The sequence below is a fragment of the Protopterus annectens genome, chromosome 13.part0 (genome assembly GCF_019279795.1).
Source record: "Protopterus annectens isolate FY-2018-M chromosome 13.part0, PAN1.0, whole genome shotgun sequence".
NCBI lineage: Eukaryota > Metazoa > Chordata > Ceratodontiformes > Protopteridae > Protopterus > Protopterus annectens.
The window spans coordinates 412234981-412261921 of NC_056747.1; the positions used below are offsets into that span (position 1 = coordinate 412234981).

A 26941-nucleotide genomic window follows, 5' to 3' on the forward strand; every position below is an offset into this window, starting at 1 on the left:
GTCCTTATCATCAACTGGCCTTCTTGGAGAAAAGGTCTGAATGCCTGGATTGCCAGTTTTACTGCCATCATTTCTTTTAGATTTATGTGCAGATGCAGCTGGTCTTGAGTCCATAGGCCTTGAATGCACTTGTCCAGCATGTGTGCCCCCCATCCGAGGTCTGAGGCATCTGTCGTGATGGTTTGTCTTGGTTGGCTTTTGCAGAAGGGCAATCCTGTGTTTGATTGGCAGGCCTGAGCCCACCATAGGAACTCCTGTTTCAGGCATGGGATCATTGGAATTTTGGTTTCTAGGCTGTGCTTGTGCTGGGACCACAAATTCTTTAGGTACCACTGTAGCTTTCTCATATGCAGCCTGGCATGAGGGACCAGTATTATGCAGGATGCCATGAAGCCTAGAGCTTGCAGCACTTTTCTTGCAGTTAGATGGTTCTGCTTTGTTAATGCCAAGAAGTAGAGAGGAAGTTGCTCTTTCTTTTCTGCAGTTAGGAATGCCATTTGTTTTGCTGTGTCCAGTTCTGCACCCAGAAAGGTTATTCTTTGGGATGGAATCAGCCTTGACTTTTTTGTATTGACTGTGTATCCCAGGGCTTGCAGCAGGTAGATGACCCTTTGTAAGTCTTCTGTTAGTTTGTTTTTGTTGTCCGCTTGTATCAGGCAGTCATCCAGGTAGGGACAGATTTGAATCCCCTGAAGTCTGCAATGAGCGATTACTGATGCCAGGCATTTCGTGAACACTCTGGGCGCAGTAGATAAGCCAAAGGGCAATGCTGAGAATTAATAATGCTCTGATCCTGCAAGAAATCTGAGGTATCTTCTGCAAATTGGTCTTATGGGGACGTGCAGGTATGCCTCCTTGAGATCTAGAGTTACCAGCCAAGACTCCTTGCCCAGCATGGGAAGAAGCTGCTGTAGGGTCAGCATTTTGAATTTTGGAACAATGAGGAATGTGTTTAAAGCGGACAGGTCTAGAATAGGCCTCCATTTGTTTTCTTTTCTTGGTACCAGGAAGAGTCTGGAGTAAAATCCCTTTCCTTGCTCCATAGATGGTACCTTTTCCACAGCTCTCATTCTTAATAATTGAGATATTTGCTTTAGAGCTTCTGTCCTTTGAGTAGGTGGAAGGTTTGGCATTCCTCTCTTTTCTGGTAGAGTATGAAAATGGAACCTGTAACCTTGGTCTATAGTTTGCAAAATCCATTTTTCTCCTGTAATGCAGTGCCAGTTTCTTGAGAATAAGGTTAGCTTTCCGCCTAAGGGTGCTTCTAGTTGTTCCCTGGTAGGCGGTGCCACCGCCAAGTCACTGTGATTGAGTTGTAGTAGTGGTGGTGGCTGTATCCGTGCCTCGTTGGTTGTTACCCTGCCACTGGCGACCCCTGTAGGCACCCCTGGATTGGTTTCTGCCTCTAGAGCGCCTATTCCTGCCTCTTTGTGCCTTAGAGGATTCCGGAAAGGACCAATTCTTGGAGGGCCAGTTCCTGCTAAACCTTGGAGGTTGAACTTGTAAGAAATCTTTCACTGTTTGCACAGATTTTGCTTTCTCTTCCATCTTTTTAGTACCTGCTGTGCAGGGGAACCAAATAAATTGACCTTGTCCATAGGTGCATCCAAAAGCTTAGATTTGACATGGTCTGGTAATGCCTGTTCTTTCAACCATGCATGCCTCCTGATAACTGTGACAGTCATGGCTGATCTAAAGGAAGCCTCCAGTGCATCATAGCCACATTTTAAAGAATGGTTACTAACCTGCTGTATGTTATGTAGCATTTCTTGAACATACTTTTATCTAAAGATTCTTCAGAGGACAGCTTTTAGTCAACTGGTCAAGCAGAAACTCTTGATATTGAATCATATGAAATTGGCAGTTCAAAGCTCTAGCTGACAAAGTAGCAGAGGTGTAAACTTTTTTACCCCATCTCTCTAAGGACCTGGATTCCCTTTCAGAGGTTTGGGGGTTTTTAGAAGAAGTAGCGGCTACCGCTTTAGGACCCTGGGAGATAGTCTCTGGATCTGCAAAGGAGCCTTATATAAGTGGTGATGAGTGTCCGGGACCCTGTAGTACCTATCGGGCTTAGCAGGAGCCGGAGGTAAAGAATCAGGAGCAGTGCAAGCATCATTAAATGCATCATCAACAACAGAAAGAACTGGAGGTATAGCTAAAGGCCTATGCTGTGGCAAATGTAGAAAGGTCCTAAGCCTTTTCTAGAGTCTGAGAAATCTTGGCCCTGCCACTGAAATTGTTCCCTCATAGCATGCAAGGTTTCCCCAAAGGAAAATTCCTCAGGAGGAGAGGCTGAAGGGATGGACTCCTCAGCATCAGAGTCTTCGTAAGGAGAATAAGAAGCCTCAGGAGGGTCTGTATGTTCTGAGTCATCAGAGGAATCATCTGTGGATACTGTCTCAGGGGGCTCTGCTCTAGGCCTCTTTTCTGGAGGAGGGAGAGAGGCCCTGTCAGGATGAGGCTGGGCTCCACGAATTAAAGAGATGAGATCCTCAGCCAAAGAAAGCATGTGGGAGCTGGTGCTGGGCCTGTGAGAAGGGGGCTTGGCAGGCACAGGTTTTGATGCTTTGGCTGCTTTAGCCCTGGCAAAGGCCTTAATAGACATAGCTGGAGGAGGCCTAGCAGCTCCACGTGCAGGGGTTGAAACATCCAGGGGAATGGTGTCTGATAACTCCTGTGAAACCACAACAGAAGGTTGGATTTCAGAAGCCGTTTCTACCAGGTTAGAAGAGGCCTCGGTAGAAGGCATGTTATCGGCTGAAGAAAGAACCGCTTGCTCGGTTTCGGCCGAAACCGAGACACTCGTGGTTTGCTTAACTGTGGTTTCGGCCGAAACCGCGGACCGCGAGTGTCGGTCCTTTTCTGCGTTTTGGTAATTTGCGAGTCGGAGGATCCGACGGCATAATGTAGGCAAAATCGGAGCCGAAAATCTGTTCAGCAAACTCCGACCGACGCCTAAGCGTCCGTCGGTTAAAAGAAGCACAGGCTAGACAAGCTGCTACGTCGTGGTCTGGGCCTAAACAATGTATGCAATAGGAGTGGAAATCTTTATGAGGTATTTGTTTCCCACAAGATAAACAGTTATTAACTTTCTCTGACATCGGCTGAGGCAAGAAAGAGTCCCCAACGGGGTACTTAGCTTTATAGAAGTCTTCGAAGTAGTATTCGGTAGTAGTAATCTCTGGATCTGACCGACTGGCACTTGCGAACAGCTTCTGCTTCGGGCGCCACGCGGCAAGAAAGGCTGAGGAAAATGGCGTCGGCTGATGCCTTTATACCCGAATAACTGCCGCAATGACGTCGGGTGAAGTGCGACACCAGCCGAAGCCAGACCCAGACTTTGGAATCCGGCCGACCGAAGGGCTGCCTGACGACAGGACAACCCATTTGTAAAGACTGCAGATGCATCCTTGAAGGACATGTGCCGTACTACCATTAATTTACTAATGCTGATGCTGTGTATGAAGTCACAGCTAAAGCTCTCAGTTTGTGGTAATTTAACTGCAGCAACCGGCCCATTACATTTGTAGCAAGCAGCCTGCTACAATTTTATCAGTTTGGGGAACTGCACAGGGCATTAGATAAGCTAGGTACACAGTTCTGACATGCAAAACACTAAGTGACAAGTTCTTACAGTGGGTAGATTAGTGTTATTTAAAGCAGTACTTACTACTGAAAAAATGGAGGAAAGTTCTGCAACTTGAGTGACTGTAACAGCAGATCTGACATCATCTACGGACATTAAAGAACCAACACCACCACCTATACACTATTGGAGAGAGTAATTGGTTGCTCTTGATTCCACACTGTGTAACCATACAAATCAAGCCTCAGCTACTGTCAACAAACTAGTGAATATGTGAGGCATCTGTTGTTAAGCAGTGGGCTGTCACCAGATGGATGTTCCCTAGCTGTACTAATATTATATGATATTTGTAAATCTCAACAACATACAATAACAAGTCATACAAGAGCAACCTGCTTCAGAAGCCTTTTTTGAAACAATTGTTCAATGAAACTCAAACATCACAAACAAAAGATACTTTGGTTCAGTCGTATCCAATAAAAAAAAAAAAAAAAGAAAAAGGAAACCAAAAGAATTCTGTTCCATTGGCTTAAGTACAATTGTTATTATTCTCCATTACCTCACTAAAACTATCTTGCATCTATCTCAATCATTTTAAAATAATCTGACATATTACTAGTGTGTGTGTGCGTGTGTGTGTGTGTGTGTGTGTGTGTGTGTGTGTGTGTGTGTATATCTATATATATATATATATATATATATATATATATATATATATATATATATATATATATATATATATATATATATATATATATCTACACACATACACCTCTTCATTTTCAAACTCTTATTTTTGCATTCTTGTATCTCTTTTCCTAAAAGACTTACCTCTTGAACTCTGCTGTTTCAGGTGATTTTTTAATTTTTTTAAATACAGTTACACTATCACATCAGAAGTCATACACCCTCCATGTTTTTCTTCTTTCTATGTATTATTATCGTTAATGAACATTACATTCCTTTTCCTAGAGGTCTTCTTCTATCCAGTCACATACAAACTTGCAAGTCCCTTACCTACACTGCTAAATATGATGAGTGACATTCCTCAGTAAAAATATGTTAAGGAAGAATTTGAACGTGACCAAACTTTCAATCTAAAGCTATACCAACTACAGAAGGAGTTCTCAATACCTCATTGAAAGCACTAATTTAGTTCATGTTAGGAAATGGACTCCAACTTATGACTGTAGAATCTAAGGGGGACTGATGGGTATACTGCAACTATTGTGCAGTTTCTAGTTTATCCTTCAAGTTTTCCATATTCACTATCTTACCATTTTAAGTAATACATTATCCTTCTTATGCAGTACCATCTCTGATTTGACAGACCGGCTGCATTAAAGGTCATGCCAAACTATGTTCCATATAGGCCATTCTGCCCTCAACAAAAATACACATATTCTGTCCCATAGAAATGATTAATAGTTAATTCTTTCAAAATTCAAGTTGGAATCAGCTATTTCTATTTTTAAAAAGTAACATGATGAGAAAAGTCCACAACTGCTTAATTTGACTGCTATGGCTCTTGTTCCAGACATCTAACCTTCAACAATCCCAACTCACTCTGTTTAGCGATGTTCTGTGCAATGTAGCTCTTATCCCTTTACTTCTAAGTAACCACAGTCTCACTGTTTTCATCTAGTCTTTATGCAGTACACTTTAGTTTGAGTTATTCTTACCACAGTCCAAGCTTCCTCTGTACACCGTGAGCATGTCCAATTATCCGTTACTAGATCAGGTCGAACTCCATAGCAACCTAGGCAAAAGAAGCAAAAGCATTACAACAGTATAAAGGAACGCAGAGAGAGAGAGAAAAATGGGGTAGAAAGGCACTGTCTAAAACAAGAAAATAGGAAGATATAGAGCATAAATCATGGAATTGGGCCACTGACTGTTTGAAGCCTCTGGGTTTGATATGCTCAATTATCAACCAGTGCAGCGCAATAATGTGGAACAAACATTTAAGACTATAAGCTCCTAATGGAACTTTATTCTGCAAAGTACAGGGTTTGATTCTCCCACATTCTTGACTCGCATACCATGCAACTGAGTAGGTTACTTATAGAATCAAGTGTTCTAAGTCTTCCCTGAAAAGAAGAACTTAACAAAAAGACAGATGTTCACACTTTACAATTCTACACATTATTTCTACATGTCTTGGTTACCCTTTGGACCGTAATTTTTTTGACAAAACTTTTTTCTAATCTGCTTTTCTTATAAATAATCTGTGAGGGGGGCTTAATAATAAAACAGAAAAGGTAACGCCCATATCACTTATCTGCACAGACTTCATCCGACTGCATGATGAAGTTCAACTCTATAAAGATGAAAAACACTTACCTTCTCATCAATTAGTCTCGTTGACATACAGCTTTACTTTTTTTTTTTACCTCATATGAAGTCTGTTTTTTGCCTGGGTTTGTATGTATTTTCATTTATACAAACAAAAAAGACCAAGAAAGTGCAATTGTGCCTAAATATACTTAATGAAGAGTAAACTTTTGAAGAGAGGTCACTGTAACAGGAAATCACACAATTTGGGTTAACCCGCATATCTTCTCACAGCCAGGTTCTGTCAAAGCAGTAATATATTACCTGCAAGGAAGCAATACACATCCGGCAACGGTTTTAAGTGCTGGCAGACAGTGGTTACTACAAAGTTTTCTTACAAATCACTTTATTGCACATTCTCTTCAGTTCTTTGCGCTAATATTCCCCACAGGGAAAAGTGCTGATAGTAAGCATACAGCAATGATGTTAAACAAATATAAGGATAATCACAACAAAAAAAATTAGACTGTGAATGTGTATTAAACCACAAATGTGTTCTATCCTTTCAATAGACTATAAGGCATGAAATACATTTCTGTAACAAAATAAAGAATGTCTTACTGTGGAACTAAAAATAAATCTTACTTTATGTGTTTTATCTTTATACTTAAATGCTCCTACATATTTAGTCAAAAGAAAGTATTTTACTAAAAGAAAAAAATGATACCTATACTACTATCTTAAAACAAAGAAAAACACTGCACAAAGCAGCGCACATAAGGAAGAGGTAAATTAACTAAAATGTGTCAATGCCAGTGACTAAAGAAAGCACAGATTTTACAACATAAAACGCTCCTATCAAGGGAAGAATGAGTAAAGGTGTACCCTGTGACACCACCACTGCATTAAATCAATACATTGTTAGCAATAAAACATTTTGGCTGCTAGATTTATACCAGAGATGCATGGTATGTAACCATAAGAAGCATTCTAGACAGACCCCTTAACTGAGCTAGACAAATGTGAAATTTAATAAAAACTCTGCAGAAAATACTACTTAGCCTTCTTAGAGACAACATAATACAGCTGTATAAAAGGCAACAAACAGAAAAGTAACAAGATTGCCAAATGAACAGCATATAGTAAGTCTATGTCTTAACTACACAGAAAATAATGCAGCAACCAGTGTATTCCACAGAATACACTGATGGTAACCTGCTAGAAGTAAAATTCTGAGTTCTAGAAAAAAAATAGTAATTAAAAAGTCCCCACTTTCAAAAGGGAATGTTAGAGTGGAGCTTCACTGTCACACTTTGTGCACTTACATGCAACTGTACTACATGGTTTGGACAGGGCGACTATAACACTAAAAGCGCACATTCACAAAAGTACTTTGCTCCTTCTTTGGCAGTTAGACAAGTTACAAACAATATTCCCAATAATAAGTAGCCCTACAAGATTAAAAAAAGTGCTTGACACACATTTCTATATGACAGATCACTGGTTTGAAGAAAAATATTTTGTATAATCATGCTTACAAGGAAATGTAATTTTGCCATTATTATTTACCAAACACATTATATTGCTTGAAAGCGCTGAATGGGGCAACCTTCATTATTATTTGTATCAAATACTTAAATGAAATAAGTGAAAATGGTCTGCTACAAATAAAGCCACTTTACGGAAACTAATTCAGTACACCACAAGAACTTCCCTTGGCTGATAAGAAAAACAATTCTTTACTGTTTAATTGCATGTCGTTACTGTTTAACTGTATTTTTTCATGCTGTGGTTAATCTGTGCTTGAGTTTTTTTTTTCCGTGTTCTTAACCTTAAATTGAGTAGCATAGTCTAGATACAGGTTTGACACATCCAGAGCTTCAGCTGCATGGTTTTTAACCCTTTTTGAGGTATTCCAGCTACAAATTTCCCCTCAGTAGCATTTACGTGATCACCTAAGTACTACTACTCTTAGACCTTCCTACCCTCTTAGCTCTCTCTGATCTCTCTCCTTCAGTTTCTGACAAATATGGATGGACAACTTCCTACATTTTCTCCTGCCAGTCTGGTTGATAATGGGCATCCTGACAGTGTAGAAACTTGCCCCACATACACAGACAACCCTCTACTACCACCACCTATGAACACAAATTGTGAGAACGCAATTACATCAAGCACCTAGTGTCAATACTCTCTCCCCCACAAAAGCCAGTATATCTGGCACTGAGAAGGCTGTCAACGCAAACACCACAACTCAACCATCATCCACACTTACACAACACACCCCCACAAATGCGGAGGTCCTCAACAAAAACATACCCAAACAAAAGAGACCTCCAAGGCAAAAACACATGCAAACTCCACTGCCCACCACACCACACACAGTCCACACACCTGTGTCTCATAGCCACTAAGGCCTAAACATAAACTCAACATATTAGTCATAAGAGACTCCACTGTGAGACACCCAGATGTGCTCCTCACCAGGCTGGATAAATAGAAAGTCATGGTTAGTTGTTTGTTGGGTGCCAGAATCTGCCATATAACCCATGCACTCAAGTCTCTCAACAGATACTATTATGACTCTGTCATAGTCCACGTTGGCATGGATGACTTGAGACGTACCTCCCTGGACTATATGAAGAGAGACATGATCCAGCCCACTGAATGTGTCCCAGGCAGTTATGTTCCTAGATTTAACCAGCATTCTGCTGTCACCCAGAACGATGCCTCAATACAAACAGAAAATGGCTGACTTTCACAAATGGCTTAGTTTCTGGTGTCATTCCAAGGGGATCCAGTACCTGACAGCTTAGGATGACATGACTGACAAACCACAATGCTTTGCCAGAGATGACCTGCATCTGTCTCCCTTGGGCTGCAGGCTCCTGGCAAAGGCTCTCGCCTCCCCCATAGTGCTTTTAGGCAATGGCATGAGGTTAAAACTACCAACATGAACATTTCATCACAACACAAATTAAGAGTCATGCTGCTAAATGCTAGGAGTCTAAACATGAAACTGCACTCATTGCAAGTATTCTTAACCCTGAAAGATGCTGATATTTGTGCAATCACAGAAACCTGGTTCAAAGCTGTGGAAAGCACCCCATCTAGACCAGGTTACTCATCCTATTATACATTCAGACCCCAAACCGTGGGCAACAAAGCAAAAGCCTAGCCATAAAAATTCCCTGGATATTTCTTCCCACAATATTTACTTCCCTGGACCCTTGTCTAGCAGGGTGACTGACATGATCCCCGGGGTGAATTCCGTATCTCCCATCTAATCGTCAAGGTTCTTTTTGAAGGGCCAAGGAGGCGCTCTGCTTGACATGTATGGGCAGTCTATTCCAGAGTATGGTGAGTCTCTGGGACAGGAACCTATCCCTCCAGCATGTTTTGTTCATTGTGATGACAAGGTTTAGATCCCTGGAGCGTGCGGCTTTGAGGGATTCGGATTTTTTTTAAGTGGAGCATGTCCAACAGCTCAGGGTTTGATTTTGCCTTGTATGTTAAGCAGAGATCAACTCAGAGAAGACGATATGCAACAGAGTATAGCTGGAGTTTTTTTTTAGATGGTCAGCATAGGGCATCTGCTTTAGGCTTGTGATTCTTTTAGTGAGGTATTTCTGCGGCCTTTCCAGCTGTTGCAGATGTCTTGTGAGGTACATACCAAACGGGGCGTTGTACTCTATAATGGGTCTAATGAGGGATGAGTACAGTGAGACAATGACCTCTTTTTCCTGGATGAAAAGCCCTTCGTGATGAGGTGTGCCACATAGTAGGATTTTCTGACTGTTGTGGAGATGTGGTTATTGAAGGTGAGACCACTGTCAACCTGTGTCCCTAAGTCTCTCATCACACTTTCGGTGTTTAGTGTACTACCGCCTATGTGGTAATTCATGGGCACATGTTTTTTCCCAAAGGGGATAACTATACATTTCTTGGCATTAAGCTTGAGCCCGTGGCTCTGGCACCAAGCATCTGTTTCTGTAAGGCCCTTTTGTAGAATATGCACATCATTTGGGGATTCAATAATGACTCCCAGTTTGCAGTCATCTGTGAACTTTGTTAGCCAGAGTCCCTTAGTGTTGGTTTGTACTTCAGAGAAGTAGATGCCAAACAAGAGTGGTCCCAGGACTGAACCCTGAGGTACTCCACTTGTCACATGTCTGGAGCTGGATTTGGAGTCGGCTACTTTTACAGTCTGGGTTCTGTCAGTAAGCCAGTTGGCAACCCATCGAGTGACGTAGGGATTTACGCCCAGCTTAGTAAGTTTATCTATGATTTCAGAGTGGGGGATGGTGTCAAAGGCCTTAGCGAGGTCCAGATAGGCTGTGTGGACCACCTTACCCTCGTCCATAGCTTTGGAGACTGATTCAAAGAAGTCAATCAGGTTCAGGACACAAGATCGGCCCTTCACAAACCCAAACTGTGAGGGGTCCAGTGTTTGAAGGTTGCCAATGTCTTTGTTTATAAGTTCCATGATTGATAATGCGGTTCGATGCCCTTGCAGATCAGGCTCGTCAGACTGATGGGACGGTAGTTCCCGGGATCCAAGGTGGATCCCACCTTGTGGAGTGAGATAACTGTAGCTGGGCGCCATTTAGTGGGCACGAAGCCTGAGGTAAGGCTGTGATTAAACATGACACTTAGGTGAGGTGCCAGTTCATTTTGTAGTTCATGTAGTACACAGCCCGGGATGTCATCTGGTCCCATGGATGCTGTATTCTTAGCTTTGGAGAGTGCGGATTCTACCTGTGTGGCCGTGATTACCGGAATTTGGCAATCTTTTGATACTGAGATGGGCCCTTTAGGGGGTGAGAGGGGGGTGAAGTTGGCACTAAATCGATCTGCCAGGATATTGGCAATATCCTTGGGATCAGTATATTTAATGCCATTCTGTTGTAGCTCAGAGCATATCTGAGCATTGCCATTTAGATTCTTGACATAACTATAGAATGCCTTGTGGTTGTCTTTGGAATCTTTGGTAATTTTATTTTCGTAACTAGCTTTGGAGGATTTTATGAGGGATCTCAGCTTCTTACTGAGGCTGATAAGGGAGTATTTTGGATCCTGGGATTTTCCTCTTTTCTGCAACAGTTTCTTTCTTCTGTTGTATAGTTTGTTTATGGCAGGGGACCACCAGATTGGCTTCCTTTATTTTTTTTTTTTTGAGGAGAGGGTCTTGATTCTATTTGGGATGGCAAGATTCACGCACGAGTGGATGTGGTCGTACAGTGCCTTAGTGTAGGATTCAGCAGTTGAACATTCAGATCCCGTCTGCATGGGTGTCATGAAGTTTGTCACTTCTGATTTAAGTAGCATGAAGTTGGCTTTGGAGAAGTTTTTTACAGAGGTTTCCTTACTGGGGGGTGGGGGTGGGATGTGGATGTCAAGGGTGATTTTCTTATGGTCAGACCTGACCAATGAGGGGGTGACCACTGGTGTGGAGCATCTATCTCCCATGTTGGTTATGACCAGGTCTAGGATATTGTAGCCCCTGGTGGGACAATGGATTAGTTGATCCAGGGTGTTGGAATTTATGTATTCCAAGAACCATTGGGAAAAGGTGATGGTACCAGAGTAGTTTTCCCAGTTAATGGCACGGTAGTTGAAATCATCCAGTATTAGGGTGTTTGGTTATATCTTAATATTTTCCAGTATGTTTAGAAAGGTGTAATGAGAATCTCGGGGCATGGTGGGGAATCTGTAGCGAGCTACAATTAGATTGCAGTCTTACCTAGTGTTAGTTGCACCTGGAGAACTTCAGATGCATTGTTTTGGGCAACTAGCCTGGAGGTGTGAATATCCTTGGTGAATATGGACACTCCTCCACCTTTAGTGTTTCGGTCTTGGTTTGGTGGCCAAAAAGTGTGGTAAGAGTTGTAGCCTGGTATTGCAGGGGTGCTCTCTGGAGCCTTGAACCAGGTCTCATTTACTGCACAGATACTGATGTTCTCCATTTTTTGGTGTGCCTCAAGAGAGTACATTTTGAGGTTTAGACTTCTAGCATTGAGTAGCATTACCTTCAGATTTTGCATGCTTGTATCTGTTACAGTGGTAGCTTTGTCTTTTGAACCTTGCCTAAAAAGGCACTATAAGGGTGGCAAGACCTTTAGCCAGTAACCTGAATAGCAGGGGTGACAGGTGCAGACCATCTCTGGCAAAGCATCATGGTCTGTCGATCATGTCGTCCCAGGCAGACAGATACTGGGTCCCCTTGGAATGACACCAGAAGCTTAGCCAATTGCTGAAGTCAATCATTTTGTCCTTATACTGTGGTACGGGCGAAGGCAGGATGCTACTCAGGGCTAGGGTCCTACCTGCCTGGGCCACATGATCCGAGAGCTCTTCCATGTCTCTTTTCATGTAGTCCAGGGAGGTATGTCTCAAGTCATTCACTCCAACATGGACAATGACAGAGTCGTATTTGTACTTGTTGTGAAGTGACTTGAGTGCATGCGTCATGTGGTAGATCCTGGCACCCGACAGGCAGCTGACTGTAATTTTCTCCTTGTTCAGCCTGGTGAGTGGGACATCGAAGTGCCTGACTACAGAGTCACCTATGACTAAAGTGTTGGGTATGTTGTCTTGCCTTTGGGGCTGTTGTTGGATGGCACACTGGTGTTGTGAGCTATGTGTCACTTTGGTTGTGACAAATGTTTGTTTGCGTTTCAGCTTCAGAGGTCCTTGTTGCTTGGGCTGGTTAATGTTAAGGGCCTCCGCATATGTGGGTTTAGTGTTGGTATGTGTGAGTGTTGATGGTGTGGGTTTTGAAGGACTATGTGTTGCTTGAGGTGTAGTGCAGGTGTTAACCTTCTCCTCTTACTGTCTAGCACAATCTTGGCTGGAGAGAGCTTTGCTTCTAGTTTGGCTATTTAAGTGCATCTCTTGCAGGTTGTAGTGTTGGGTGGTAGGAGGAGGGGGTTGTCTGTGTACATGAGGCAGTTGCTGCATTGCCGCAGTATGCCCAGATTCACCAGGTGGACAGGAGAAATCACCAGAAGCTGACCCTTGGACATGCCTGTTTAGGTGCTTTTTTGTAAAGTACAAGAGCTGTTTTCCCTTACCTTTGCAAGGTACTTTGCAATTATAAGCTTAGCACCTACGATTAAATTCTCCTTATTAACCATTATTGCTTGTATCAGTTTAAGGCTTCCTAGTGCTTTCCAGCAATTTACAGAGCAAGTGCTAGTCACAGGGGTTAAGATTTCAGTGCCACTACTGAGAAACCAGCTAGTTCTAAGGGAAAATTTGAAGATTACACTTTCTGGCACCTGGAATAGTTTAACTGTAGCCCCGCGGTGCTGCACGATGCAAAAAATGCGCAAACACATGCATTTTTAAGCCAGAAAGTTGAAAGGGATAGAAATCAGCCCAAAATGGCTAAAATTACAATTTCAAAGCTGGAAACCACTTCTCTAGTGTTAGACAGGCAGTACAATGCTCACCACTCCCACTGGTAAGCAATAGGACTTCCATCTACCACAGCAAGGTCTGGATACCTCTGCACACAGAAAAAGTCCTGAAACCAGCAAAGCCTAAGATCTGGACTATACTAGCTAGGAAAGGTGGGAAATGAGCAACAAGATAGTATTTTTTTTTTTGGTTAAACAGGCTAAACAATGCAATAATACACTAAATAAACACAGAAAAGGCTAACACACCTCCAGGCTGATCAAACAGTATGACGCACAGGAAACACTCCAGGTGCAGATATCAATTGACAAGACCCCTATTCAAATCATAGCTAGGTATAGGTCTCCAACTTTGACTCAAGATAGACCTCTTCGAATCTATCAAGACATGACCCTTTACCCTGATCCTGGGCGACTAACTATCCAACCACAGACTGGAAGAAATACTCATGCCAAAACACAAAAGCCAAGAGATTCCTTGATTTTATCAATACAAATGCTTTGGACTACTTAGTAGACACCCCCACAAGAGGTGAAAATATCTTGGACTTGGTATTAACCAACATGAGTAACCACTGCAGCATCCATACAGTGTCATCATTCCTGTTAAGATCTGACCACAAAGCGGTCCCTTTCGATGTCACCACCCCCCGATCCCTCCAGCTAGGGTCAAACAAAAAATCTTCTCCACAGCTGATTACAACCTCTTGAGGGAAGGTATGAACAGCTTTACACCCTTCTCCCCCTCCACAGGAATTGGAACATATGTCCAAACCAACACCGAAATACTATATGAGCATTTACATAGCTGCATGGAATCAGGAATACCCAAGCAGGATGAAATCCTCCTCCTCATGGAAGAGTAAACCTATCTGGTGGACATCTGCAATAAATAAACTCTATAACAAAAGGAAAACATTGCTGAGCAGGTGCCTAATTGGAAGCAATCTCTCCTTAGCCTGAAGGAGCAGGTGCCTAATTGGAAGCAATCTCTCCTCCTTAGCCTGAACAAGCAAATAACAGCACTAGTGAAATCCTCCAAAGCAAACCGAGTCCAAACTGCCACATCTACTAGAGACAATCATAAAGCCATCTTCACATATGTCCTCAGTCTCAAGGGAAGCACCCAAATCTGCTCAGAACTGGTGGGACACTGCATCATAAACAAATGCTGTATATATAAGCCACCCTGCTGGCAGACAGGTCCAGTAAAAACTTCACCCATCAGTAAAACAGGACATCCCCCAGTACCTGCCCCTCCCTCCTCTTATCTCTACAGAACAAGTCATCACTGCCCTCTCAAAGGCAAAAATTACAGCCTCCATGGGGACCTGATAACATCCCAGGCTTCATCCTACATGAACTCAGGCAGGAACTTGCAGCACCATTAGTCACCCTATTCAACCAAAACCCGAGTACCGGCATTATCCCAGCCAAGTGGAGGACAGCCACTGTCATCCCTTTGCATAAAGGTAGAGAGTCCACCGATCCAGGAAATTACAGACCCATCAGCCTAACTAGCCTGACCTGCAAGGCCATGGAGCAGACCATCATGGACCTCATTAACAAAGACATTGGCAACTTCCAGACACTCAATCCCAAACAGTTTGGTTTCGTCAAGGGGAAGTCATGCCTGTTAAATCTGGTCGACTTCTATGAGACAGTCACCAAGGCCATGGATGAGGGAAGACTGTGCACGCCACCTATCTTGCCCTGTCCAAAGCCTTTGATACTATTCCCCACTCAGGTATAATATAAACTCCCTCAACTAGGCATCAATCCATATGTTATCAGACTGGTAGAAAACTAGTTCACTGATAGAACCCACCTAGTCAAACTAGAGGAAGTCACCTCAAGCAGTAGACCCGTAATGAGTGGTGTACCCCAGGGATCAGTCTTGGGGCCTCTGCTGTTTGGGATATACTTTTCTGAGGTGCAGGCCAAAAAGTAGAGTTGTGTACACTTACCATACGTGCAGATGTTTGAGCGTATTCACTGTTGCAGTCATCACACTTGGGTTATCTGGCTGCAGGTAACCCTCAGTCGGTCCGAATACCAGAGTCATGGGATTTCTGCATCAGATGCTGTTGCCTCTTCCATGACGTCAGGTCATCCGGGGTATAAAACATGCAGCCGATGGCATTACATCAGCTTTTCTTTCTCCAGATGTCAGGAGCCCCCAAAACAGGAAGCAATTACATGGTGTGGAACACCTCCAGTAAAAAGTAAATACCATAGCCATATCTTATGGCCAAAAAGAGGATAGGTAGAAAGCACAGAAGAGTCAGGGGGCTGGAGGGAGGGTAACCAGGACTGCAACAGTGAATACACTTGAACATCTACATTTATGCTAAGTGTACACAACTGTATTATGTTCTTCGTGTTTCACTGTTGCAGTCATCACACTTGGGTTGATAAAGATGAGGAAGGGTGGAGGCAGTCAAGTAATAGTAGGGCTGGCTAGCAGGCCTTATAAGACTGCTGTGGCAAACCCAGCTCTGGATTTATAAAAGACAAGTAAGTGGTAATGCTTGGTGAAAGTGTGTACAGAACTCCAGGCTGCAGCTTCCAGGACTCCCCTGAGAAATGCTGTAGAGGTTGAGGTAACCCTAGTGGAATGAGCTCTGATCCCCTGTGGGGTAGGTTTTCCATGGTGTTTGTAGCAGAAATGAATGCAGTGTGCTATCCATTTGGAAATAGTTTGCTTTGAAATGGCCTTGCCCTCTGCCTCTGTAGCAAAGCTGACTAGCAGCTGGTCAGATTTTCTGAAATGCTTAGTCCTGTCAAGGTAGAACCTGAGTTGTCTGTGTATGTCCAAACAGTGCAGGATCCTTTCCCCTTTATTCTGAGGATTAGGGAAAAAGGTTGGTAAATAAAGAAGTTATGTACTCACCATAACGTTCCATCTGAGTAGTTATACTTCATTTAATGCAACCTGTGGGTATTCGGATCCATATCGGATCTGAGCCGGCAACATTTTTTTCATGCATCTGCTCCAAGCTCCTCCCCTTACCCATAATCCCTCTCATCTCCTACCTTCCCTCAAATCGAGTTTGCCACTAATCAAACTATTAGCAACTCAATAACACTGACCTAGAACAGGTTTGGGGGAAGGAGGGCGGGACGGTTGTAGAAAATGAAGTATAACTACTCGGATGGAACGTTATGGTGAGTACATAACTTCTTTATCTGAAGTAGTTAAATTCATTTATCGACAAACTATGGGACAGAGTCTCCAGCTACCAAAACTCCTGGGAGGCCCTCATGGAAGGATATTCCTGAACACCGCAGAACCAAAGGATGCTCTCCCTCCAGAGATCAAATCCAACTTATAATGAGAGATAAATGTATGTGACCTTGCCCAGGTCACTGCTGCACAGATATCACCCAGAGAAACCCTAGACCAAAAGGCAGCAGAAGTTGCCATAGATCTGGTAGAATGAGCTTTAACAAGACCAGGTGGGGACAGGTCTTTAGACCTAAAGACTTGCAGTATACACTGTGTAATCCATCTAGCCAAGGAGATCTTGGAAATGGCCTTGCCCAAAAAGGGTCTGGAAAAAGGCACAAATAATTGGGCAGACGTACGGAATTGTTTAGTCCTGTGTAAATAGAAAAGAAGCGGTCTATGAACATCTAGCAAATGCTTATATACACCCTTGTTCTAGAAATTTGGGAAGAACACAAGCAGGTTAATCATCTGGTTAACATTAGATTCAGAAGCAACTTTTGGTAAGAAAGAAGGGTTCGTGTGAAGCGAAACCCTGTCTTCATGAAAGATCAAGTAAGGGGACATTGCAGACAAAGCTTGGATCTCAGAAACCCTTCTAGCCGAGGTAATGGCCACTAGAAAAGCTGTCTTCCAGAACAGGAATTTCAAATCTACTGACGCTGCTGGTTCAAATAGGGGTGCCACCAACACCTGTAGAACTAGGGTAAGGTCCGACAGAGGGACAGAATCCTTAATTGGAGGACGCAAAAGAAAAGTACCTTTCAGAAAAGCCTTGCACAGTCTCAGAGGCCAGAGCATTCAGATTTTCGCCGACATGAAAATTAGATATGGCTGCCAGTTGTACTTTCACTGTAGAGGAACTAGCCCCTTGTTGGAAAATATAACACAAAAACTCCAACACTGCAGGAACCGGGGCTGTAAATGGATCTAGGTTTCTCTGAAAAGCCCAAACAGAGAAGCGTTTCCATTTGCTGCGATAAACTTTCCTAGTGGAAGCTTTATGGGATGCCACCAAAATACTCTTTACTGAAGATGATAGACCGGGAGTCCTAGCGATCAAAGGAACTGGAGCAACCAAGCCGTCAGCTTGAGGCTGCCCAGATTGGGCAGACTAATGCCTGAGGGATGAGATGCGGGCAGGGATACAGAATCCATGGAGGAGTTAGAGCATGAGACCAGAGGAAGGGGAACCACACTTGACGAGGCCAGAAAGTACAGTTTTGTCCCTACCATAAACGTAGATGTTCGAGTGTAAACACTGCTACAGTCATCACACTTGGGTTATCCTGCTGTCAGGCGGTCCCGCAGTCGGCCAGAGTTCCAAAGTCTTGGTCCGGAGTCAGTTGCTGTCGCCTCCTCCCTGACGTCAGTGCGACAGGGGTATAAAAGATGCAGTCGATGCCATTTTCTTCAGTTTTTCTTGCCCCGGATGTCAGGTGCCCCAAATTCAAATTGCTAAAAAAAATATAAAAGCAAAGCAAACAACCATTTTTAGTTACCAGCAAATACTACCCACAGGTAATAAAGGGTAGATGCCCTAGGTAAGTACCAGAAAGTAAGAGTGGAAGGAGGGAGCATAACCTGGACTGCAGCAGTGTTTACATTCGAACATCTACATTTATGGTAGGTACAAAACTGTACTATGTTCATCGTGTGACACTTCTGCAGTCATCACACTTGGGTGGAGTCCCAAAGTTGAGGCAGGGAGGCTGGATCTATAAGGCATTAGGGGTGGCTATAAGGCCCTGCAGTACTGCAGTGGCGAAGCCAGCTTTGGATTTGGAGTATAAAGGCAAATGGTAATGTTTGGTGAAGGTATGCACAGAACTCCATGTTGCTGCTTTCAAAATATCCTTGGTAGGTACTCCTCTGAGGTAGGCAGTTGAAGTGGCTGATGCCCTGGTGGTGTGAGATCTAATACTGCTAGGTACAGGTTTCCCATGCTGGGTATAGCAGAAACGTATACAGTGTCCTATCCATTTTGAAATAGTCTGCTGTGAAATGGCTTTTCCCTGTGCTCCTGCAGCATATGCTACCAATAATTGTTCAGTTTTTCTGAAAGCTTTGGTTTTGTCCAAGTAGAAGTGTAACTGTCTGTGAATGTCCAAAGAATGTAGTAGTCTCTCCCCTTTGTTCTGTAGTTTTGGATAGAAAGTTTGCAAGTGAATAGCTTGGTTTAGAGTCACACTTGATACCACCTTTGGCATAAACGTAGTGTTAGTTCATAAAGACACCCTGTCCTGGTGGAAGATGAGGAAAGGTTCCACTGCCATTAGTGCCTGTAATTCTGAAACTCTTCGTGCTGATGTTATTGTCACAGTAGCAGAGCAGTTTTCCAAGAGATGTATTTTAATTCTGCTGTGTTAGCTGGCTCAAAAGGAGGTAAAGTAAATTTTTCCAAAACAAAGTTGAGGTCCCAAGTTGATGTGGGTGCTCTACGGGGCGGTCTTATGTTTTTAGCCCCTCTGAGGTATTGTTTGAGCAAAGGATTAGAAAAAATTGGTGGATCCGTGTTGCAATGAGCAGAGATAGCAGAGGCGTGGAATCTTGGACGGATGAAAAAGAGAGGCCCTTGTCCAGCATCTCAGTTAAGTATTGCAGTATCTGAGGAATGTTTGAGACAAGAGGGTCAAGGCTGTGCACTTGGTTCCAGGCACAGAATCTCTTCCATTTATCCGAGTATGCTTTCCTGGTGCTAGGCCTTCTGGCCTCCAGAATGACATCCATAACAGCTTTGGAGAGAAGTGTTGCTTGCTTGGCTAAGGAATTTTCCATGCAGCTAGATTTAAGGTCTTTAGCTAGCTGTGAAGTATCTGATTGTTGTGCTGTGTCAGCAGCTGTGGGATTTGAGGCAAAATCCAGGGTGGTTCTTGTGCTAAGTTCTTTAAGACTGGGTACCAGTGCTGGTGTGGCCAGTCTGGTACAATCAGGATCATGTTTGGCTCTTTCTGCCTGGCTTTTATGAGTACCTTTGGAAGGAGAGGTAAAGGAAAGAAGGCGTATACTTGTAGTTTTTTCCAGCTGAATGAGAGGGCATCCACTTTCCATGCTTGTGGATGGTAGCTCCTTGTGCAGAATTTCTGTAATTGGCAGTTATTTGGGGAAGCAAACAGATCTATGTCTGGGTTCCACCATTTTTGTGTTATCATTCTGAATATTTATGGGTTCAGTTCCCATTCGTGTGGGTCCATAATGTTTCTGCTTCGGTCGTCAGCCAGTGTGTTTTTCTCTCCTGGCAGGAATTGTGCTTGCGGGTGAACTTGGTAGTTTACAGCTGTATTCCACAAGGTCATGGCTAGTCTGCAGAGGGGGTAGGAGTGCGTGCCCCCTTGCTTGTTTATGTACCACATAACTGTGGTGTTGTCTGTCTTTAGTAGTAATTGTCCTGGATGCAGTAGGTCCTTGAAAGCTATAACAACATTTTGTACAGCTAGCATCTCTTTTTGATTGATGTGGAGATGTCTTTGCTCTGTGGGCCACTCGCCCTGGATACATTTTCCTGCCATGTGTGCTCCCCAGGCGTAATCTGATGCATCTGTTGTCAGTGTCTGCCTGGCTGTGGGTTGAGTGAAAGGCTGTCCCTTGTTGAGGTGACAAGCTTGTGCCCACCATCGAAACTCCTGTTGTAGGCAAGGGATTAGTGGTACAACTGTTTCCAAACTTTGACAGTATTGAGACCATACGCCCTTTAGGTACCATTGTAGTTTCCTCATATGCAGTCTGGCACATGGAATTATTAGTATGCAAGATGCCATGTAGCCCAAGGCTTGCAGAATTTTTCTTGCAGGGAGTTGGGTCTTTGTTGCCATTAATTGAAAATATTGAGTCAGTTGTTTTTGCTTGTCTGGCATGAGATAAGCCATCTGGGCCGTTGTGTTCAAGCTGGCACCCAGGAATATTATCTGTTGTGAGGGCACTAGTTCTGATTTTTTTTCATTTACTGTGTACCCCAGGCAACTTAATAACTGTTTTACATAAGCCAGATGCTTTAGTAGAATGTCCTTGCTCTCTGCTTGAATCAGGCAGTCGTCCAGGTATGGATAAATTTGAATTCCTTTTTGCCTGCAAAATGCAATTACTGGTGCCAGGCACTTTGTGAAGACCCTGGGCACAGTAGATAAGCCAAAGGGCAGTGCAGAGAATTGATAGTGCATTGAACCTGCTAGAAATCTGAGGTATCTTCTGCAGTTTTGTCTGATAGGGACATGCAGGTATGCCTATTTGAGGTCCAAAGTCACGAGCCAAGCTTTCTTGCCCAACATGGGAAGAAGCTGCTGTAGTGTCAACATTTTGAATTTCGGAACATCCAGGTAAGTGTTTAGTGTGGAAAGGTCCAGAATGGGTCTCTAGGTTTTGTCCTTTCTGGGAACCAGAAAGAGTCTTGAATAAAATCCTTGTCCTTGTGGTGGTACCTTTTGAATAGCTCTCATGTCCATGAGTGCTGTAATTTGTTTTTGAGCCTCTGCCCCTTCATTTGGTAGCAGATTTGGCATTCCTTTTAATCTTGGCAAGGTGTGGAAATGGAACCTGTAACCTTGAGATACGATGTTGAGAACCCACTTGTCTTTGGTGATGCAATGCCAGTTGTGATAGAAAAGTGCCAGTTTTCCTCCTAAGGGGGCTGCCAAGAGAGAGCTGTTTGGCAGCTGTAGTGGAAAGTCATTGAGGCTGTTTTTTATAAGGATGAGGCCTGTCTTCCCCTTTTTTCTGGCCTGGTGTGCCCCATTGTCGAGGCCTGTAAGGGCCTTGTGTCTGACCTCTACCTCTTGGACGTCTGTATCTGCTCTTTTGAGGTCTATATGTGACTGGAAAGGACCAATTCTTTGTTGGCCAATTTCTGCTAAAACGAGGAGGCTGAACCTGTAAGAAATCTTTCACCGTTTGCATAGATTATTTTGCCTTATCCTCCATCTTCTTTAATACCTCCTCTGCCTTAACTTCAAACAGCACATCCCGCTGCAAAGGTGCATCCAATAATTTGACCATAACATGATCTGGTAACGTATGTTCTTTTAACCAAGCATGCCTTCTAATGACAGTGCATGTAACTGATGCTCTACAGGAGGCCTCTAAGGAATCAAACCCACATTGCAAAGTATGTTTTCCCACTTGTTCAGCTGCATGCAATAAATCCTGCATCTCTTTTAAGTTAGGAGGATCTGATTCTGGTAGCATCTTTTGTTTCAACTGAGTCATCAAAAATTGCTGATATTTTAGCATGTGAAACTGGCAATTCAAGGCTCTCATTGCTAAAGTCGCAGACGTATACACCTTTTTTCCCCATCTGTCTAATGCTCTGGAATCTCTGTCAGAGGGGACTGGGTTTTTTGCTGATGAGGCCTTAATCCCTTTGGGTCCCTGAGAAATAGTTTCAGGGTCGGCAACAGGGCTTTTGTAAAGAAATTTGAGAGAGTCAGGGACTCTGTATTATCTATCAGGTTTAACTGGGGCTGGGGGGTAAGGAGTCCGGGTTCAAACTAGATTCAGCATACTCATCATCCACAATGTCTAAAACTGGTGGAATAGCAAGGGGTCTGTGTTGGGGCAATAAAAGGAAGTCTCTGAGTGTTTTCTTGGATTCTGAATGATCCTGGCTTTCCCAATGGAAATGCTCTCTCATGGTATGTAGGGTCTCCCCAAAGGAGTAATCCTCAGGCGGAGAGGCTGATGGAATTGACTCCTCAGCAACAGAATCCTCATAAGGGGGTAAAGAATATCCTTGGTCCGAGGAAGAGTCAGAGGAGAGGGACACCTGATCAGAAGATTTATGGTCTGCATCCTGTCTGGGTCTTTTATCAGGAGGGGGATGGGACCCCCTGATCAGAGTGATCAGGTCCTCGGCCATTTTTAGCATCTGTTTCTTAGGCATGGAAGCCTATCCTAGAGAAAGTTGTGTCTGTTTCTTTGCTTTTAAGGGGGCCTTAGATTTAACAGAGGGTTTAATAGTTAACTGGGTAGGTCTGAAAACACCCTCTGTAGTTGTGGAATGCTCAGCTACTTCGGTTTCCTCTGTAGGTTTAGGATAGGTAAACTGAAGGCCTAGTGCATCCGAAGGCCCAGCCAGCAACACGTGAGAGTCGGAAGCGGTCTGTGGTTCTGTGGAAGCGGTCGTCAGGGGCTGCGTAGGCACCTCGTTGAAAACCGGAAAACTGGCGACCGGCCTAAAAGAGGCCTCTTCGTCCGTTTTGGGTCTCGGATGCCTGTCCTTGCGCTTTTTATGCATTGCGGTCATCGGAATTTCCAACGGCATGCTATAATTGAATTTTCTACCAAAATAATGTCGGGCAAAATCAAACCGACGTTTAACAGTCTGCTTGTTAAACCTAGCACAAAACTGACAACCAGTGACGTCGTGGTCAGGGCCTAGGCATGGAATACAATAGGAGTGGAAGTCCTTATGAGGTATTTGCTTCCCACAAGAAATACAGTTATTAACTTTTACTGACATCGGTCTGAGGCAAGAAAAAGTTTCCCCAACGGGGTACTTAGCTTTTTTAGAAGACTTCGGTTCTGGATTCGGAATGAAAATCTGAGGAGTCGGCCGACCGGCACTTGTGAACTGCTTCTGCTTCGGGCACCGCGCAGCAAGAAAGACTGAAGAAAATGGCGTTGGCTGCATCTTTTATACCCCTGTCACACTGACGTCAGGGAGGAGACGACAGCAACCGACGCCGGACCAAGACTTTGGAACTCTGGCCGACTGCGGGACCGCCTGATGGCAGGATAACCCAAGTGTGATGACTGCAGCAGTGTAACACGATGAACATCAGGGCAATGAGGATCACTTTGCACACCAGTCGGTAAGCTTTCTGAAGAAACTTCGGAATGAGAGGCAGCAGGGGATAGGCATACAGGAACCCGGGAGGCCAAGCATGGACGAGAGTGTCTCTGGGGGAGTCCTCTGGTGAGGGGATCAGAGCAAAGAACTCACTGCACTTCGCGTTGGAAGGAGATGCGAAGAGATCGCAGCAAGGGTGACCCCACGTGAGGAAGATCTTCTCCGCTACTGACGGTTTCAGAGACCACTCATATGGCATTAGAAAAGCCTGACTCAGTCTGTCTGCTAAAATGTTGGAGCATCCCGGGATGTGTTGCAATCAGAAACCGACTGGTGGAGATCGCCCACTCCCACACTCTCATGGCCTTACGGCAGACAGGGTAAGATCTGGTTCCTCCTTGTCTGTTGATGTACCACACAACACACATGTTTGTCTAACTGAACTGCAATCGTTCCTGGGGGAAGAAAAGCATGGAAGGCTTGCAACGCTAAAAGCACTGCCCTCATCTCCGGAACACTGACATGCAATCTGGTCTCGGTCTGGGACCACGTGCCTTGGACCATCCTCCCCAAAAAGTCCCCCCCACACCCAATCTGGGAGGCATCCATGGTCACTGTGGCTTGGGCTGGGGGTGTTAAGAAGGGATGACCTGCCAAGATTTCCGGCGACTGGAGCCACCAAAGAAGAGAAATCTTGCAGGCTCTGCTGATTCGTATTGGGTAGTCCATGGGGAGGGTCTAACCAAGACCACTGAACAGCTAGGATCCACTGAAGCACCCTCATGTGAAGGTGTGCACAGGGAAGGATTGAAATTGCTACAGCCATGGAGCCTAGGGCTCGGAGAACATCACTCACCGTTGGCGTCCTGGGGCCGAGGATCACTGACACATGGGCCCGTAGGTTCTGGACCGTGTCCCGAGTGAGAAAAACTTGCAATAGTAGAGTGTCCAACCATGCCCCTATGAATTCCAAGATCTGTGTCGGGTTCAAGCGGGACTTGGAGATGTTGATGGTAATCCCTAGATTGACTGCAAGATGCAGGAAGGAGTTTCTGGCCATGCAAAGTAGACACTTGGTGGCAGCAGGGAGGAGTCAATCGTCTAGGTTATGAAACACCTGAATTCCTTGAAATCTCAGGTGAGCCGCTACAACTGCCATAACACCTTGGTAAACACCCTGGGGGCTGTGGTGAGACTGAAGGGTAGGGCTCTAAACTGGAAATGATTGGCTCCCAGCCGGAAGCGAAGGAATCTCCTGGAGCTTCTGCAAATCTTGATATAGTCGTGTAGGTCTATCAGAGCACATCTAGTCGCATTCTCTGAGGTAAGGCAGAATGGACTGCAAGGTGACCATCTGGAATTTCTGCTTGGCTACAGACAAGTTCAGGGTTAACAGGTCCAATATGGGTCTGAGGTCCCCAGTCTTTTTTGGCACTAAAAAGAACCTGGAGTAAACGCCTAATCTGGGACAGATCTGGGGGGACCGGTTCAATGGCTATTGGAGCTGATGTCGAGGTTGTCGTATCTAATGCAGAAAGTGGTAGCAGGCCCTTAGCTACCAGTTTTGCCTTCCTCTCTTTCAACGCTCTGGGGTTGAACCCTGCACACACACTACACGGCAGGCTAAGGTGCGGAACACCCAGGCAAATAACACACAGAGTGTGGCCATCAGCCGGTGAAAGCTTGTGGCCACACACTGTGCAATTTTTAAATGTTGGTTTTGGCTGGTCAGCCATCATCACACACCACTCAATCAAAACTAAACCAACAAACGCACACACACAAGGGTTGGTTAGGCCTACACTACCTCAGAAATAAACTTTCTAAACTACTATTTTTTTTTTTAACAAAAAAACGACGAATGACAAAGGGGAGGAAAGGGTTGACCACAAACAACTACGCTCACACACTAAATATAAAACAAAAACTACCACTTACTATACCCAACTTGGAGCTACAAAGACCATGATGCATACGCATGAAGCGGCAAACGAGATCTGGGGGAAGGTAGGAGATGAGAGGGATTATGGGTAAGGGGAGGAGCTTGGAGCAGATTCTTGAAAAAAATGTTGCCGGCTCGGATCAGATATGGATCTGAATACCCACAGGTTGCAGATAAATGAAATTAACTACTTCAGATGAATGGATTGGTTTAGAGCCACAATGGATACCACCTTGGGCATAAAAGATGGGTTAGTCCTGAGGGAAACCCTGTCAGCATGGAAAATAATGAAGGCTTCCACAGCCATTAGTTCCTGTAACTCAGACACTCTTCTTGCTGAAGTGATGGCTAGAAGTATGGCTGTTTTCCAAGAGAGGAATTTTAACTCTGCTGTAGCAGCAGGCTCAAAAGGGGGAAGCGCGAGCTTCTCTAGTACAAAGTTAAGGCCCCAGGCAGGGGTGGGAGCTCTCCACAGAGGTCTTAAATTGTTAGCTCCTTTCAGGAACTGTTTGAGCAGAGGATGAGAAAAGAGAAGTGGTTCAGTATTATAATGAGCTGAGATGGCCGAGGCATGAATCTTAACAGAAGAGAAGGATAGGCCTTTGTGGAGCAGCTCTGCTTGGTAATCTAGGATTTGAGGTAAAGTGGGCACGGCTGTGTCCTTTCCTTGAGACTGGCTCCAAGAAAGTACAGTTTTGTACCTACCATAAATGTAGATGTTCGAGTGTTCACCCTGCTGCAGTCATCACACTTGGGTTATCCTGTCGTCAGGCGGTCCCACAGTCGGCCGGAATTCCAAAGTCTTGGTCCAGCGTCGGTTGCTGTCGCCTCTTCCCTGACGTCAGTGCGCCAGGGGTATATATAATGCAACCAACGCCATTTTCTTCAGTTTTTCTTGCCCCAGATGTCAGGTGCCCCCAAAAACGGTGGTCAGAAATTAGTACCAAATGGAGTAACCCCTGCACAAACACAAAATCCCTTCAGCTATCAGCAAATACATCAGTTAGGTATTGAAGAGATTTAGCCAGTAGATCAGAGGGGATGGAGGGAGGGTAACCTGGACTGCAGCAGGGTGAACACTCGAACATCTACATTTATAGTAGGTACAAAACTGTACTATGTTCATCGTGTTACCCTGCTGCAGTCATCACACTTGGGTTGAATCCCAAAGCTAAGGTAGGGGGGGGAGGTATCATAGAGGGTTAGTGGAGGCTATAAGGCCCTGCAGAACTGCAGTGGCGAAGCCCGCCCTGGTCTTAGAGTAAAGAGGCAAGTGATAGTGTTTGGTAAAGGTGTGGACTGAACTCCAAGTTGCAGCTTCTAAAATCTCCTTGGTTGGAACCCCCCTGAGAAAGGCTGTAGAGGTAGCTGTAGCCCTAGTAGAGTGGGACCTAATGGTAGCAGGAACTGGTTTCCCATGATTGGTATAGCAGAAACGTATGCAATGACCTATCCATTTAGAAATGGTTTGATTTGATATAGCCTTCCCTTGAGAAGCTGTAGCATAGGATACAAAGAGCTGGTCAGATTTTCTGAAAGCCTTAGTTTTGTCCAAGTAGTAACGAAGTTGCCTGTGAATATCCAAGGAATGCAGGAGTCTCTCACCTTTGTTCTGTGGATTTGGGAAGAAGGTGGGTAAGTGGATGGTTTGATTTAAAGCCACACTGGAAACCACCTTAGGCATAAAGGAAGGATTAGTTCGTAGAGA

The 26941-nt window shown here is 44.3% G+C and overlaps 1 protein-coding gene across 1 annotated transcript in view; it reads right to left on the bottom strand.

Moving 5' to 3' along the window:
- Nucleotides 1-26941, bottom strand: part of KDM4B (lysine demethylase 4B) — a gene marked incomplete in the record, with an annotated part of 3340808 nt that overhangs the window by 650059 nt on the left and 2663808 nt on the right. Inside the window, 1 exon segment of the mRNA XM_044054047.1 lies at nt 5269-5345. Within this exon segment, the coding sequence (XP_043909982.1) occupies nt 5269-5345 (77 nt within the window).